Source organism: Ranitomeya variabilis, chromosome 3 (assembly GCF_051348905.1).
Source record: "Ranitomeya variabilis isolate aRanVar5 chromosome 3, aRanVar5.hap1, whole genome shotgun sequence".
NCBI lineage: Eukaryota > Metazoa > Chordata > Amphibia > Anura > Dendrobatidae > Ranitomeya > Ranitomeya variabilis.
In genome coordinates, this window is record NC_135234.1 from 665,616,753 (window position 1) to 665,633,099 (window position 16,347).

General features: G+C 39.7%; 1 protein-coding gene across 4 annotated transcripts in view; it reads left to right on the forward strand.

The window, feature by feature from the left end:
- The window catches only part of HDAC7 (histone deacetylase 7), a 498,490-nt gene extending 482,632 nt beyond the window's left edge, over positions 1–15,858 (forward strand). For 3 of the 4 annotated variants that reach the window (XM_077297893.1, XM_077297894.1, XM_077297891.1), the window contains 6 exons: positions 597–694; positions 7,508–7,626; positions 7,733–7,866; positions 11,199–11,283; positions 13,644–13,794; positions 15,163–15,858. In XM_077297893.1, coding sequence (XP_077154008.1) covers positions 597–694; positions 7,508–7,626; positions 7,733–7,866; positions 11,199–11,283; positions 13,644–13,794; positions 15,163–15,214 — 639 coding nt within the window. In that variant the 3' untranslated portion in view covers positions 15,215–15,858. The remainder of the gene's footprint in view (positions 1–596; positions 695–7,507; positions 7,627–7,732; positions 7,867–11,198; positions 11,284–13,643; positions 13,795–15,162) is intronic. The other variant, XM_077297892.1, reaches the window with a different exon arrangement.
- The last annotated feature ends 489 nt before the right edge of the window (positions 15,859–16,347 follow it).

Consider the following 16,347-nt stretch of genomic DNA (forward strand, 5'->3'; position numbering starts at 1 on the left):
AACCCTCCCACACTACTAATTGGCAGCTTTTTGTGTACATGGGCAGTAAGCTTCCAATCAGTGGTGGGGGGCAGAGTTAAATGGATCTCATGTGTATGGAGTACTACATGGAGCAGGTTTACTATTCCTCTGGTGATAACCTGTTGTTAATAAAACATTGATTTTACCAAAACTACAGCAAGCAGCACAATCATTTACACATTTTTGCAATTAAGGTATCTGTCTTTATATTATACAGCTCTCGGTTTAGGTGGCAAAAACCTGGAGACAGATGCTTTTCAAGAGTACTCCATGATCATTAGATTTGTGATGGATTCTGCTAAAACATGCAGGAACATCCAGTAATGATCACAGGACCCTGACCAGTATAGTATTAGAAGATGTGTAGGCACCACTATAGTAGCACCCCCTCTAGGTTTTGGCATGGAAAAAAATATGTACAGATAGCTCCAACAGCTGTTATGCGTGACCAAACCTCACCTGGATGCGTTCACCTCAAACCTTCCATCATGACCCCAGGAGAACACTCTGTTCAAAGCATTCTTGTTCTACTTAAGTGCATATTATCATGAACTTACATGTCATCTTAATCACAGGTTGGTGCCAACAGTGGAGAGGGCTTCAATGTGAATGTTGCCTGGGCAGGAGGTTTAGATCCCCCTATGGGTGATGCAGAGTATCTTGCCGCCTTCAGGTGAGTCTCCAAATGTATTCCTCTACCCTTCCCTTTTTCTTGCCTTCCCCTCTTTTTCTAGGTTTCCTTCCTCCTCTACTCTGCTCCCACTTTTCACTCCTTTTCGTTTCTGTCTTTTCTGACCTTGTAGTGCATTTTAGTGCTGGTGGACTATGCCGGATGAGGAGAGCTGGGGACTGAAGCCCTCTGGGTGTCCACAGTACAGGTATTATTTGGGCAATGTCAGTGCAGCCCTCTCCCAGTTAGACATTTGTATCCTTATCCATACACCTAACCGGTACAATCAACACGAGTTGCTGTGGACTGACTGACCCAACACATTGTGCACCATTAGTAGGACAGGTGGGCTGTATACACAGCCATTCTCCAATACCCTAACTAAGGATAAGCCATTTGGCTATTATTCAGGGACTTTGTCTGCATGGTTATACTAATAATGTTTTACATTGCTTGGAGTGCTCTGGAATTAACTTATGTGCTCAGAGAGTGGCATGCAGCCCAATGCCGGGTAACAGTCAGCAATGCCCGTCCTCACTACCAGCACCGGCCCACCCTGACTGATGTCTCTCTGCTTTCTGCTAAGAAATTGTTACTGGTTTCTTTCTCAGTTCGCTCTTTACTTGTGGTGATGTGTTCTGGTGTGGGTACGGTATCTTTCGAACGTACCCTCTTTGACATTTGATAATAGAAATGACCACCTTCTGGTTAATTGATGCTGTCCTGCAGCAAGTCCAATTCCTTCATATCTTCTGTACCTCTAGAATAAAGCTGATGCGTTTTTCTTTTCTTTGGCTTAAGTCACAAAATATCCTGGATGTAAAATGAAAAAAAAAAGAAAAATTAAGTGACAGAGGAAACTTAGAGATACAGATATTGAGCTCATATATACAAAATGAGTGTAGGTAGAAAGTGGTTGTGTTTCCTGTAGCAGCCATAAAGCTATTGATGGGTTGCGATAGGTACTGGAATAACAAATTTGATCATCAGATGGTCCATCCATTCTCCACTGTTATTCTTGTGATTAGACGATACATTCAAATATTTGATTTCTGCATTAAAAAAAACTCATAAACTTCTCCCTGATCCATGTTTGAAGCTGCAAACTGGCCACCAATAATCAATCACCTGTCGTATTGGCTTCAATTAAGGCTATGTAACCACAATGCGGATTTTTAGCATTTTTTAAGCGTTTTTGCGGAAACGCTTACACGCTTACATAAAGCATCCCATTATTTTAATGCATTCCGCATTTTTTGTTCCCATGCTGCTTTTTTTTTCTGTAGCGGAAATGCATTGCAGAAAAAAACGCAGCATGTTCATTAATTTTGCAGAAAATCGGCGGTTTTGCCGCTATAGAATTGTATTTGGGCCGTTGGAAAAAAAACGCTAAAAAACGCAACAAATACGCTATAAAGCCAGAGTCACACTAGTCTGTAATACGGACGAGTGCTATGCGATAAAAAATCTCATAGAACTCAGACCAATGTTAATCTATGGGGCAGCTCCCATCATCCGTTTTTTTCTTATCCGTATTACGCATGCGAGTGAAATCGCACCATTGCTGCAATTGTCTGCATATCTCAGCTGAGAAACGTCAATGCAAGTCTATGGGTGTAAGAAAAAAAAAACGCACAGCACACGGACCATGCGTGTGACTTGCGAGAAATTCTCAGGCATTGGGCAGGTGACAGGAATGGCTCAGCCATTATTTGCTCATTTTGCAAGTGTGTGAGAAAATCTCAACACATGGATGAGAAAAAAACGCATCCTGGCATTGCACACGGATGAGATACGGATCACCATACGGAGAACATTTGTGCGATTCTCAGCAGACAAAATCGGACAGATTTTTTTATACATTGTGCGAGACTCCAGCCTAATCAGGAAAATTCTGCAACGTGGACACATAGCCTAAGCCTCATTCAGGCATTCATTTTAGTCATACATGTTCTATCCCTGTTAGAACCTTTCACATGTCTGGGGGTTTATTTGTCTGTAAAAAAAGACTGAGATATGTCCATTTTGATGAATGGGTCCACGAAAAGAAAAAAAAGCTCTCAGATGCCATCCATGTGGCATCCGACCGATGTTTATTTTTTACTATCTAATAGGTGGGAGAAGTTTGAAAACTTTTTTTTTTTGGATACTAGAAAACGAATACATAGACTAAAATATGGATGAAAATTAAGTGAAAAACAATGCTCAAAATCGATCCGTTTATCTCGTACACAAAATAAGAAAAACGTATGTATGGAAAAAAACCTAAGTAAAAGCACCGCTCTATATCCCACAGACTTAAATGGATGGAAATGGCAAACCGAGATCACAGGGGAGAGGGGGAAGCCCCCGTAGTGGGACACCCGCACCTACTTTACACTGATAAAATGTCTTGTGGCTATGCAATAATTGTCTAGAATAGGAACATTCCTTTAAAACTATTTTCATTTTGCACTGTCATTACATTTTTAATTGTTGCGTGATATTACCATTATAGTATACTTATACTATTTAGTATGATTAGTTATATGTTAAAAACAGCTGCAGTCAGTGCCGCAAAACCAAACCCATCCACAATGTTCTGTGGTTGCAGAAGAAATCAATTAATCTCTTGAGTCTCGGCCTCTATGACAAATGAGAGCTATCCCTTATATTGTCTGGATATCTACATTATATGTTGCGGATTCATGGATAAGGAAACTAAGATCCCTAATTTAAAGGGGTCTACCCCTTGGATAACTCCTTCTTTATTGCTGTCGTCCCCTGTATAAAATAATAAAAACTTACACTCATTTCCCACATCGGTGCCGTTTCAGTGATATTGGTTTCCGGCTCTCATCGTGCTCGTATGACACTGAAATCCATTTTTTTTTTTTTTTTTTTTTACATTTTCAAAAATGTTCACCTGTACCATTTATTTTGAAAAATCATTGTGATGTATACAAGTATGTATAGTATTTCTGCTCCACCTGGAGGGGAGTAAATCCGATACATAGACTTTGGTTATGTCCCTTTTTACCGATTGTGCTTTTCATACATTAAATTGGTTGAGGTCATTCCCATTTCGGGTACATCTAGCCATGATACCACCAGGCAATGGTGTTAGAACCAGCTCTGGAAGCTACTATATGTTTGTCTGCATTACAAGTCACTTTCACAGTTATGTGTCTGGTTTGTAATGAAAGCTATCTACCACAACGCATCCGTATCTGTGTACAGAGGTCTTTGCGCAATAGTTATATGAAATAATGGTAAGTAGTGCAGAAACCGTTTGGAGTAGACCTGGAGAATGGCCATGGCTTGGCATTGCGATGCGATATCAGCACAATTATAGTCTAGAAGGGAACGAGTTAAAGTGGTATTTTCGCGGTGACTTCAGCAGTGCCTTAATTCTCTTCCACGTTACGAGGTTGTTTCTTCCTGCCCACCAACCCCCTTCCCTTGTTTCTACATCTGGATCAGTTTTACTTGAAAGAGATTCTATAAATAGGTTTTCTGCACAAAGAAAGCATGATTCCGCTCACGGCTTCGCTCACAATCCTTATTTCCTCATTGCCAGGTTTTATGGCGCGTTGCTTCTTGTGAGATTGTCAACTCTCTGGGATAGCTAGTTAGGCAGCGAGCAGGTTCCTTCAAGTATTGTTGTGGCATATAATAGTACAATCATGGAATCAGATATGTGCATTCATGTTTTCAGACCAGTGTTCATATGTAGTCTTAGTCTTGGGAGCACCTGTGTCCTAGATACAGTGGAGGCCACCACTTTGTAGGCCTAACCAATATTCATGAACCTTTAAGGCATGTAGCCACCAATTGGGTCTCGCATAACATTCTCCAGATTCATTTTGGTTGCTGATGCAATATCTTGAGAATATATATATATATATATATATATATATATATATATATATATATATATAGTCTAAGGGGTACTTCCGTCTTTCTGTTGGCAACTTCCGTCACGGAAATGCCGCGTCGCTGATTGGTATCGCCAGCTGCCTGTCAAGGCTGTCGCGACCAATCAGCGACGGGCACAGTCGCAGACAGTATGCAGTCAGTGCCCGGCGCCCGCATACTCCCCTCCAGTCAGTCAGTCACCGCTCACACAGGGTTAATGCCAGCGGTAACAGACCGCGTTATGCCGCTGGTTACGCACTCCGTTACCGCCGCTATTAACCCTGTGTGACCAAGTTTTTACTATTCATGCTGCCTATGCAGCATCAATAGTAAAAAGATCTAATGTTAAAAATAATATAAAAAAAACAAAAAAACCTGCTGTTCTCACCTTCCGTAGTCCGACGACTTCCGGTGCTAAGGATGCTATGTGAGAAGGACCTGCCATGACGTCACGATCATGTGACCACGACGTCATCACAGGTCCTGCGCTCATACCAACCCTGGGACCGGAAGCTGCCGCGTGCACCGCACACAGGCGACAGGACTACAAGGGGCCCTCGGAAGGTGAGTATATGTTTATTTTTTAACCTGTGACATACGTGGCTGGGCAATATACTATGTGGCTCTGTGCTGTATACTACGTCGCTGTGCAATATACTACGTGGCTCTGTGCTGTATACTACGTCACTGGGCAATATACTACGTAACTCGGCAATATACTACGTGGCTGGGCAATATACTACGTGGCTGGGCAATATACTACGTGGCTGGGCAATATACTACGTGGCTGGGCAATATACTACGTGGTTGGGCAATATACTACGTGACTGGGCAATATACTACGTGGCTGGGCAATATACTATGTGGGCTGTGCAATATACTACGTGGACATGCATATTTTAGAATACCCGATGCGTTAGAATCGGGCCACCATCTAGTAGCATATAACAGAACACATTACTAATGTCCGGTTGAGTTAGTGATACCACTTCTGTATAACACACCAACTATCTATTCATTTTCTTGACACTAGTATTTTTTTTCCGATTGTCCATTACTGGAAGTTTCTGTTCTCTTGGGAAACCCTTTAAGGGCCTCAAAACTATTTTTTCATGTGTATCATTGTAGAAATTTGAAGAATGTGACAATTGTACATGTGGTGAGGCACACATTAGGTTGAAAACAAGGACCAAGCCTTGACTCCAAAGCTAGCAAAGACATTTAACTTCAGTTTCTAATATAAAAAGGAATATAACACATTAGAATGGCAGAAAATAATATGCCAAAAATACAATCGCTTACTAAATTATTTTGTTATTGTTGGTCTTCAGATGGAAATTACTCTTTAAACGGGTTGTCCGCTACCTTAATCAAAATAGTGCATACTCCCCTCCTGCAGCGGTGACGCCCCAGTGATGTCAGTCACCATTCCCGAAATTACGTTGTGTACCGGCTGTGACTAATGAGTGGTCACTCTTCATCCGCTCTTACAGAATATTGCTGAGCTGCAGCTGACGAGTGTCCGCTCATTGCTGCTGATGGACATCCGCTCTTACGGAATATTGCTTAGCTGCAGCTGACGAGTGTCCGCTCATTGCTGCTGATGGACATCCGCTCTTACGGAATATTGCTGAGCTGCAGCTGACGAGTGTCCGCTCATTGCTGCTGATGGACATCCGCTCTTACGGAATATTGCTTAGCTGCAGCTGACGAGTGTCCGCTCATTGCTGCTGATGGACATCCGCTCTTACAGAATATTGCTGAGCTGCAGCTGACGAGTGTCCGCTCATTGCTGCTGATGGACATCCGCTCTTACGGAATATTGCTGAGCTGCAGCTGACGAGTGTCCGCTCATTGCTGCTGATGGACATCCGCTCTTACGGAATATTGATGAGCTGCAGCTGATAAGCGGCCACTTATTGGCTGCAGCCTACCCTTGAGATAACAATGACACATTACTTCCAGGAATAGCGGCACAGACCTAGCTGTAATGGCATCACTGCAAGAGGTGAATATATACTGTTTTCCTTTTAATTTGGGACCTAAATTGATTAAGCTGGGATTGTCCGATAGTGGACAATCCTGTTAAATTAATTGAATCAAACCAGAGAAGTGGGTACAGTAATTAACCATGCTGTTCACAGATCTGTTTACAGGTAGAGAGTATAGACCCCCCTCAGACAAGCTCTCTTGATGTCTGAGGCATGGGTTTTGGAATGTTCCCCACCACTCTTGATCCCTGTCGTTCTGTATGATAAGTGTCATATAGGGTAATCTTTCTCGGGTTAATAGAGAGAAGCCCTTCAGTGAAGAGTAAGCACATTTCTTTCTCTCTGGAGGGCCCAACAGATCTTTTCATTACACACAGTCCATTGATTTAAATGAGCATCAAGTTTTACTTTGATTCCCCTCTAGTTGCGCTGTATAACAACTGAACACTTGCTACCAGCGGTAGGACATCCAATAATGAAGTTATATTTGGGGGATTCTTCTGACAAAACGGGGAGAATACTCGTCAGCCTGAATCTTATATACACATGCGGATCCTACAAATATGGTAGACTTGGTAAATATGGGAAACATGACATGGGTTGTATAACAAACCATGTTTATGCAAAGCAGTTTATCGCTATTCAGGAATTTTAGGACTGAACCTCCTGGCACATGAGACTGCTTTTAGCAGCTCCACTCTGAAAAATTGAATTCTTAGAATCTAGGCAAAGGAACTATTTTACTCTAAGGAATTTTGTGACTACCATTTTGTATCATCGGAAGCAATTGTTTTATTTATTTTTTTGGCTTGTCCAATTGACTTTTTCTTTTAATGTGTAAAATAATCTGATATTAAGTAAACTGTTTATTCCAGTTCTGTGGTATTCCTGTTCTGGTGCTGAATTCTGTCCATCTTTCTCTTTACAGGACGGTGGTGATGCCAATTGCTCACGAGTTTTCACCAGATGTGGTCTTAGTTTCTGCTGGATTTGATGCAGCCGAAGGTCATCCAGCTCCTCTTGGAGGATATAAAGTAACAGCTAAGTGTAAGCTTAAATTGTAGTGTTGAGTTTGTTTTCATAGAGTTGTATTAAATTTTAGGACTTTGTATATGGGATGAAAGTTTATTCTTTTTTGTGCTTTTATTTTCAGGTTTTGGCCACATGACACGTCAACTGATGAGCCTGGCTGGAGGACGTGTAGTGCTTGCCCTCGAAGGTGGTCATGATCTGACCTCTATATGTGATGCATCAGAAGCCTGCGTGTCTGCTTTACTGGGAAATGAGGTAATTTCGGCTCAAGAAAATATATATATTAGATAAAGCAAATCACACAATCTACTTGGAGGAATGCACACCTGGCTACTTCTCCAAGCCAATAGAAAGATAAATCTAAAAAAAATCCGAAAATAAATTGCAATATACCATTATAAAAGATTATCACTGCCACAAAAAAGAAAAAGCAAATATTAACAAATCCAGCAATAATGCATTACTTTACTCCTCTGTCCAACAAAGCAATTCAATTCCTTCATGAGGAAATTGTAGTGTAACCCACAAACCGATATTGAGCTGATCTGAGTAATATGGCAATATGTCGGACAACATATAGAGTCACTGTAGAGGTATATTGAAGCACTCTTATTATGTCAGATGATTGAATAGGTCCAGGCGGTGAGAGTTGATGACTATAGGCGAAAAAGGTGTTTGGTTCATGTCCTTTGTAAGCCCTGGTGTGGAGTTAGTCATTCCTATGAAACCTATCCTGAGAGCCTCCTTCCTTCTCTCTTGTCTCATTTTTTTTATTTCTATTTCAGCTGAAAAAAATTGTATATTATTTCCACAATCTTTTTTATTTACTTGTATTTACGGTGACGTGAAAGTTTCAGCACCCCTTGTCAAAATTACTGTTATTGTGAACAGTTTAAGCAAGTTGAAGATGAAATGATCTCTAAATGTGCTAAAGTTAAGGATTAAATGAAAAAAAAGGGAAAAACCAGATCACCCTTTAATGTAGCAAGCAAGTTGAAGATGAAATGATCTCTAAATGTGCTAAAGTTAAGGATTAAATGAAAAAAAAGGGAAAAAACAGTTCACCCTTTAATGTAGCAGTGTCTGCACGGAAGTTCCTAATCCACGCCACTGCAAGGCGTTGGTTAACACAGAAAAGGGAAGGATTGATCCAGCTTCTAGTCCACAAGTCCAAGGTATATAATAAAATAATGAGATCTTTATTTCCAAAGTTAAAATACAATCATAGCAAAAAATCTTTTTCTTTCTTGGTTGAACGTACAGTACATGTTTCTGCTTGTTCAACTGATATGGAAATTTTTGGGTTGGATAAATTTATCCCTGTGTGCTGTGGCCGCTCCCAATAAGAGTATTAAAAAGAGTATTTTGAGCGCTCAAGGAATGAGACTGCACACCATGTTGTATCAATAACATTCCATCAATACTGATACTTTATTGTACATACATAGTTTTTATGATAGCATATAGAAAGGAGTGGTTAGGGGTTGTTAGTTAATTACCATATTGTCTAGCTCCTCTGTCATTGGTTATCTAAACATATATGGAATATTGTGATTAATGCTCATATGACTGCTGATTAAGCAAATAGAATTGAGCTCTCTGCATGTAGGACAAAGTTGAGACATTTGATCAGCAGTTAATACATCTGACACTGTTCCGCTTTTGGGATGGAAAACCCCATACAATCTGTCTGGTTTATATCAGTTCATGTCAGCCATTTTAAACCATTGATTATAATGTATATATTAGCTGTGAGTATATGAATATATATGATTATAGAGGAGTATACATGCAAGTGAGATCTACATGATATATATATTTCTATCACACAACCAAGAAAGAAAAAGATTTTTTGCCTTGATTATATTTTAGCTTTGGAAATAAAGACTTCATTATTGTAAATATACCTTGGAATTGTGTACTAGAACTTGGACCGATGCTCCCTTTCTCTAAAGTTAAAGATGACACATACCCCTTGTACTTAAGGAAAATCATTTTTTTTTTTTTTTTTTTTACATTTTAAAAATTACAAAAATGTAAATGGGCCCATGTAAAAGTTTGGGCACCCTTGGAGATTTGTGTGCTCAGATAACTTTGACCAAGGTTTTACATCTTAATTAGCCTTTTGGGGTTATGGCTTGTTTACTATCATCGTAGGAAAGGCAAGGAGATGCAAATTTCCCGGCTTTATAAAAACCCAGCCACGATTGAACAGCCGCATCTCCCCGACCCTTACGTCGTTTCGCTTATGCTTCTTCCGGGGTCCGGTAGATGCGGCTGTTCAGTTGTTTGCTGCAGGTGTCCTGGCTATAGAAACTATTTGAGGTGATGGACTAATGAAAATACTTTACTAATGTCTATACTACTTTGGTAGAAGTTGCACATGTGACTTTTATTTTTGGCATTTTATACCTTAGAAGAGTTTACATAATTTAGCTAGTGTTGTGAACACTTTCTGTGATTTCGTAGAGGCGGCTATAATAGTGGAAGTTACTTCATAATGTAGGCACTAAACACTTTACTCATAATATTAGCAGGTCTGTTCCATGTATGTAATGCTGCATCGACCACACTGCTCACCTAGCCCATAGGAATTTCTCTATAAGCTAGCAGGCCTTCATCCAGTGACCTGAGGCAACTCAGCTATTTTTTTCCGGCACCTCCTCCCATTGGAGGTTTATGTTCCCACCCAGCTTTGTATGTTTGTGAATTATTCTATGTATTCACAAAATATATTATTTATTTTAGCCAGAATCTTTCATTGTTTCTTGAGGCAATATTCATAGTTGCTAGGAATTGTCTATAGTTATATTTCGTTTGAAGTGTCTAGCATTTCTGATGTTGCATTTGGGACATATGTGATTCATTAAGCTCTGATACTTGCAAAAGGGTGAGCGGGAGCTACTAGATGCTAACCATGCACGGTGCGCAAACTTTTGCATTGGCCATTTTCTTTTTTGTAATTTTTAAGATGTAAAAAATGCCTATATATATATTTTTTTTACCTAACATACAAAGTTAATGTGTCATCTTTAACTTTAGCACTTTTAGAGATCATTTCATCTTCAACTTGCTTAACTGTTCACAATAAGTCATTTTTTTCCAGAAGTGCCCAAACTTTTACATGCCACTGTACCAGTCTACAAACAATATATCTTTTCATATATTACCAAAAAAAAAAAAAATATATATATATACGATGGCCAATTATTTCCGAGAATATAGGATGTTTAGGAAATACTATAAATATGATCTGAGCTCCTATAGTTTTGCTAAAAGTTCCACTACATATCAGAATATTTTAAGAAGTGCACCATAGGCCATCACATGGCACCAATGGTCTTATTGTTGGGGATATCTGACCTCTTTGATGGACCATGGCTAGAAGTTGTTGCTGGATTTCCATATTCAGTAGTTTATAGAAGTCCTATTGATCTCGATTTGCATTACTATGCTACTATTATAATACATATATTTGGGATTTAAAATTAATCTTAAACTATAAAATTGGGTTTCCCCCCAAAGACATGGACAATAGTCTCATTTAGAGTAGATGCTTATTGCAATGTGCTATTTCCAATTTCCAGTTGGATCCACTCCCTGAAGAAATTTTAAGGCAACGGCCAAATCAGAATGCTGTTCGGTCGCTAGAAACTGTCATTCAAGTCCAGAGTGAGTCTTGTTTTTTTCTTTCTGCTGGAATATGGGAGGTTGGAATGGGGTGGAGGGTTGGGAAAGGGATCACCTCGACAGTGAAAGCAGCCTGCCACGCAGTGCTCAGCACTATAATGCGTGGCAAGCACTTGCAGCTGCAAAAAGGATTTTCCTACGCACAAATCTGGAAGACATAACTTCAAAGCGCTTGTCACAAGGCTCTCTGAGTGATAAATCAGTCACAAATGTTGCTGAGATCTCATTTCAATTAATACCAGAATTTAATGAGAAATCAGCAGCTATATAGAATGGTCTCTAAAATATGTCTTGGGTAGCCAACTTGGCTTGGACTGCTGAAGCCTTTCAACAGAACCCTATAAGTATTCAAACCGCACCTCCCTCCCATATAGTGATCTTTCTCGGAGACGAGGATGGTCTGGATGTCATGGTTTTCGTTTACATACTGTAGATATTTATTTAGACTAGTGCTTTGTGAAATTAATTGAAGTTACTTTTGCTTTGTATGCAAATAGCTCTAGAGTCTCCAAAAATGATCTCATTACGCACAGCACTATATTTTATGTCTTAAAGTTGGACATCTGCATCCTATTGAATGTATGTAAGGGGCCCCATACACTCTAGATAACTGTCAGATGAACAATGGTTTGGCCAGTTGCGTTAGTCGACAGATCTTTCCCAACTCCACTGTAAACAAGAGCGTTAGCTTTGCCGAGAAGATCCAAACTACAGTAGAGATTCTCTTTAAGACCCCTCTGGTGTTGGCTTATCTTGCCAAGAATAAAAGGATCAGCATGCAAGATCCTGGGTTCCCCCAACATCATCTGTGGGGGCAGAGTCTGGAGACCCCCATACACATTAGACTGCCGGTGCTTCGGCTGATGTGTATGGGAACCTTAACACAGATATTCACCAATGTTTAAAAAAAAAAAGTATTACAAAAGTGGGCCATGTTTATGAAAGTATAGATCTGATGTACAGGCTGCCCGTTTTATACTAGTCTGCATTGTAAATCATACTACCGTTCAAGCAAATTGATGCACCAGTACTTGGTGTATATATAGGGCCTATATACTGTAGTATACTGAAGTCTGTGCCAAGGATCAGAGTTTCTTCTCATCCTGGCCATTTAAATCCCTTCAATTCAATATTTAATAGCAACCCGAGTTTCATCTGTTATTTACAGTTGAAAGAAGCCCATTGGCTTTTCATTACACAACTACAGCATGCTAACAAGGTCCCATGGCAGCCATGGCCCTGATGAACACTGCCAAGGTCTGCCTATGAATTCAAAAAGTACCCTAATGGCTATCAAAATTAATAACTGTTATACAAATATAATTAAACCATAAAAAGGTTAAATCATTGCCAGAATTGATGTCCATTACCTACATATAAAATTACAAATTATTCAAATTCAAACAAATTATATCAATATGGCACAAAAAACCTACAACTCATCCTTCACAAAGAAAAGAAACAAACATAAATAGCTAAATAAAAAAAAAAAGTTATGGCTCTTGTAATGTGGCAATGCAAATTTATTTATACTTATTAAAAAAAAAAAAAAAAAAGACACAAAAAATGGAAGAATAGCAGTTTTATGTACCCAAAATGGTGTCAATAAAATTAACAAGTTTTCACACGAAAAACAAGCCCTTGTATATCTTCAGATGTTCTAATAACAACAAGAAAGTGGGTGCAAGTCTGTGCATGGTGCACATTATGCCCCTCTTGGTGATCATGTCACCATAGGATCTCTGTGACGTATTTAGCTGGCATAGATTACAAGATGATCATGGGCTGAGCCAACAATTCCTGTTTACTTGTATTGCAGATGCCTTAATTTATTGGGTCCACTGCTATACAATAGTTGCAACTGGAGACATGACCAGTCCCAGTGGCCCATTGAGAACTCCAAAATAGGAGTATCAGGGTCATGAACATACATGGTTTGGGGTTTCCTACTAAACTGAAGGTAATGTTAGTATTCAGGTATAAGATGTGAGTTCATCCAAATGTCAGAATGAAAATATTTAGAAGGAAACACAAAACAGTCTTAAAATATTCAAAAATAAGTCTTCATCATGGGATATTTGGGGCACATCATACACTGCTTAAAGGAATAAATGAGTCAGTAAAACAATTACTCAATCTCTGTCTCTAATTATGGTAACCGAGCCCTTGACATCCGGTTCTCACTAGTTGTGTTTATTCGCTTCCACTCACAAACATGCTTCTTCTTATATCATGTTAACAAAATGTCAGCCCCATTACAAAACATCCGTGTTGTCTCAGACGGTGAAGGACACTTGGTCAAAAAGACTAGTACTGTTCAGTAAGACATTTTCTTCTTACAGGTAAATACTGGAATTCTGTAAAACGATATGTATCGAAGGTGGGCTACTCTCTCGTCGAAGCTCAGAAGCACGACCGGGATGAAGTGGACACGGTGACTGCTCTGGCTTCATTGTCGGTGGGCCGGACTTCTCTAGCAGCTGCTGGGAGCAAGTATGTTTCCTTCTATTTCCAAGCAATCGTTCTTAATGGGTTGCTATAACTTCTAGTGTTGACCCCTCTAGGTTCATTCTTAAATGTTTTTGTGATCCATATGTGTCAGTCTACAGTCCCAAAACCAAACATTGTTACAGCAGTTAAAAGCTACCATAAGTAGTCTGTGTGTTTAGAATCAAATAGTGAATGAAGAAATGTTAATTTTTGAAGACCAAAAGTAATTGCACCTGTGACCAACCAATCCCTTTCTTTTTTATAACATAGGGGAACACTTTTTTATGGTTTGGGAATTTGCACCTTTTTTGTGCTGTAAAAATAGTGCAGACACGCATGCTCTAAAATTTCGACTTCTCTCTAAAGTTTGAAAAATGGCAAGTAAAGTGTCTAAGGTTATCAGGGAGCAATTGGGCCAGTATTGAACGGACAGATTCTGTAATAAATATTTGAGTAATTGGCACATATAATAGCGCAAATCTACACTTTCTCATCACATGTATAGACTTCAATTTTGTATCCTTAGATCTGCCAAATATGCGCCAAAGTTTAGTAAGAGTTTTGTACCCGAGTGTGATCCGATTCTCTTGAATGAGAGAATCATAGCACAGGTGAGGAGAAGATGGAGAACTTAGTTTCTCTATGTTCTATATTGTCTATGTCCACTTAAATCAGACTGCACTTGGATGATATCCGAGTTCAGTCTGATGTTTTACACGCACCCATAGACTTATATGAGTACACATGGTTCCATTATCTGATGCACTCGCAGCATGCTGTGATTTTTTTTCTCATGCCAAATCGGCACTAGAAAAAAAATTGGAGATCTGCACTGCCCCATAGTATAACCTTGGGCCGAGACCTAAAACATTGGGCCATGTTATAAGCTTATGTGAACAAGCCCTATGACTGATACATAAAGCACCAGTTAAAGGGAATCTGTCACCAGGTTTTTTCCACCAAAGCTGAGAGCAGCATGGTGTAGAGACCCTGATTCCAGTGATGTGTCACTTGCTGGGCTGCTTAGCGTAGTTTTTATAAAACCACCATTTTATCAGCAAGAGATTACTAGAGAGACGACTAGTAAACACGCTGTCATGTAGTCAAGCGTATTCATGAGCTCTGTTGTTAAAACACCCACATCACTGATCGGCAGCTTTCTGTGCCAAATAGTGGTGCTGGTGGGGTAACTCAGAGCTCAACATGAGGAGAACTGGTAGATCAGGAATCAGGGTATGTGCCCCTACATTCTGCTGCTCTCAGATTACAGAACAAACTTGGGTGACAGATTCCCTTTAATAATCATCCTTGTGTGTCTGAGATTCCATTTCTGTATAAAATAATATTGTCTTTCACTTTTTAACTTTACAGCAGTGAGCCGCAAGAAGAGCCGATGGAAGAAGATGGATCTATGAGTCTATGACGCAAAGAACATGGTGTCCCTCATTCTGGTGGATTGATTTAGGCTGCTGCTCTAGCGTTGTACAGTGGTGCAGTTTGTTATATTTGTCTTCACACAGTTCGCAAGATCTGTGAGTTCATTTCTGAAGCTGCATCATCTTGAGACAGTTATCAATATGGGCGTTTGCCTAAAATATAACTTTCAGTCGCTGCCTGGGCAAATATATAATGTCTTGTTATGACTAGGGCTATATGCACAAAGAAGACACCACTAAGCTCGACCAAAGATATCACTCAGGAGTGACTGATGGGGAATGCCACGAGTGACGCGTCTGCCCAAGGAGCATAGTGACTCGACAGAACCCAAGGGAATGGACACAAAACATCTTCGTGTTTCTGGGAATTGGGGTTTGGGGTTTTTGAAATCCACGGCTGATTGCATCCAACTAGTTGATCCATGACGCTCAGGACTGGTTGAACTGGTGAGCTGGAAATGTGACCGTACTAGTAAAATGCCAAATTTGCCAACTTTGTGAAAATGTATCAAGTCTCTACAAGAACCGCAGTAAAAGACGTGAAAAGACCACTCCTCCATGGTGGACAGTTGTGTATAGGAGGAGACCCTTCATGTAGACAATTCACTGGAGATTCATGAGTTTTAACATTAAAAAAAAGAATTAAAATGGAACTTGTAAGTGCCTGGCACAGCTGGAAATATGATGCCTTTTTGTTTTCAAGAATTTCCTGATGACCACTAATCCCTACTTGGATAAATGGATTTCTCGTTGTTCATTTGCACTATGGAGACCCGTTCCTCACCCACCACCAGCAGGATGGAAACATTCTAAGATATATCAGCTTCTAATGGGTTGTGATGAAAGACAATTGCTGTAAAATGCGCTTGAGACAATATGATCAAACACTGCAACATCGGTGGAGTTTTTTTTACATTCTCATGTGACCGCAGCATGGGGAATAAGTCGTGAGACAATTTGTGTGCTGGCCTTTTTTTTTCCTGTGTGTCTACGTATATATATATATATATATATATATATATATATATATATATATATATATATATATATATATATATATATATATATATACCAATCAGCAATTGCTAACATTTGCTCTGTCCACACAGGTGCACTTTTT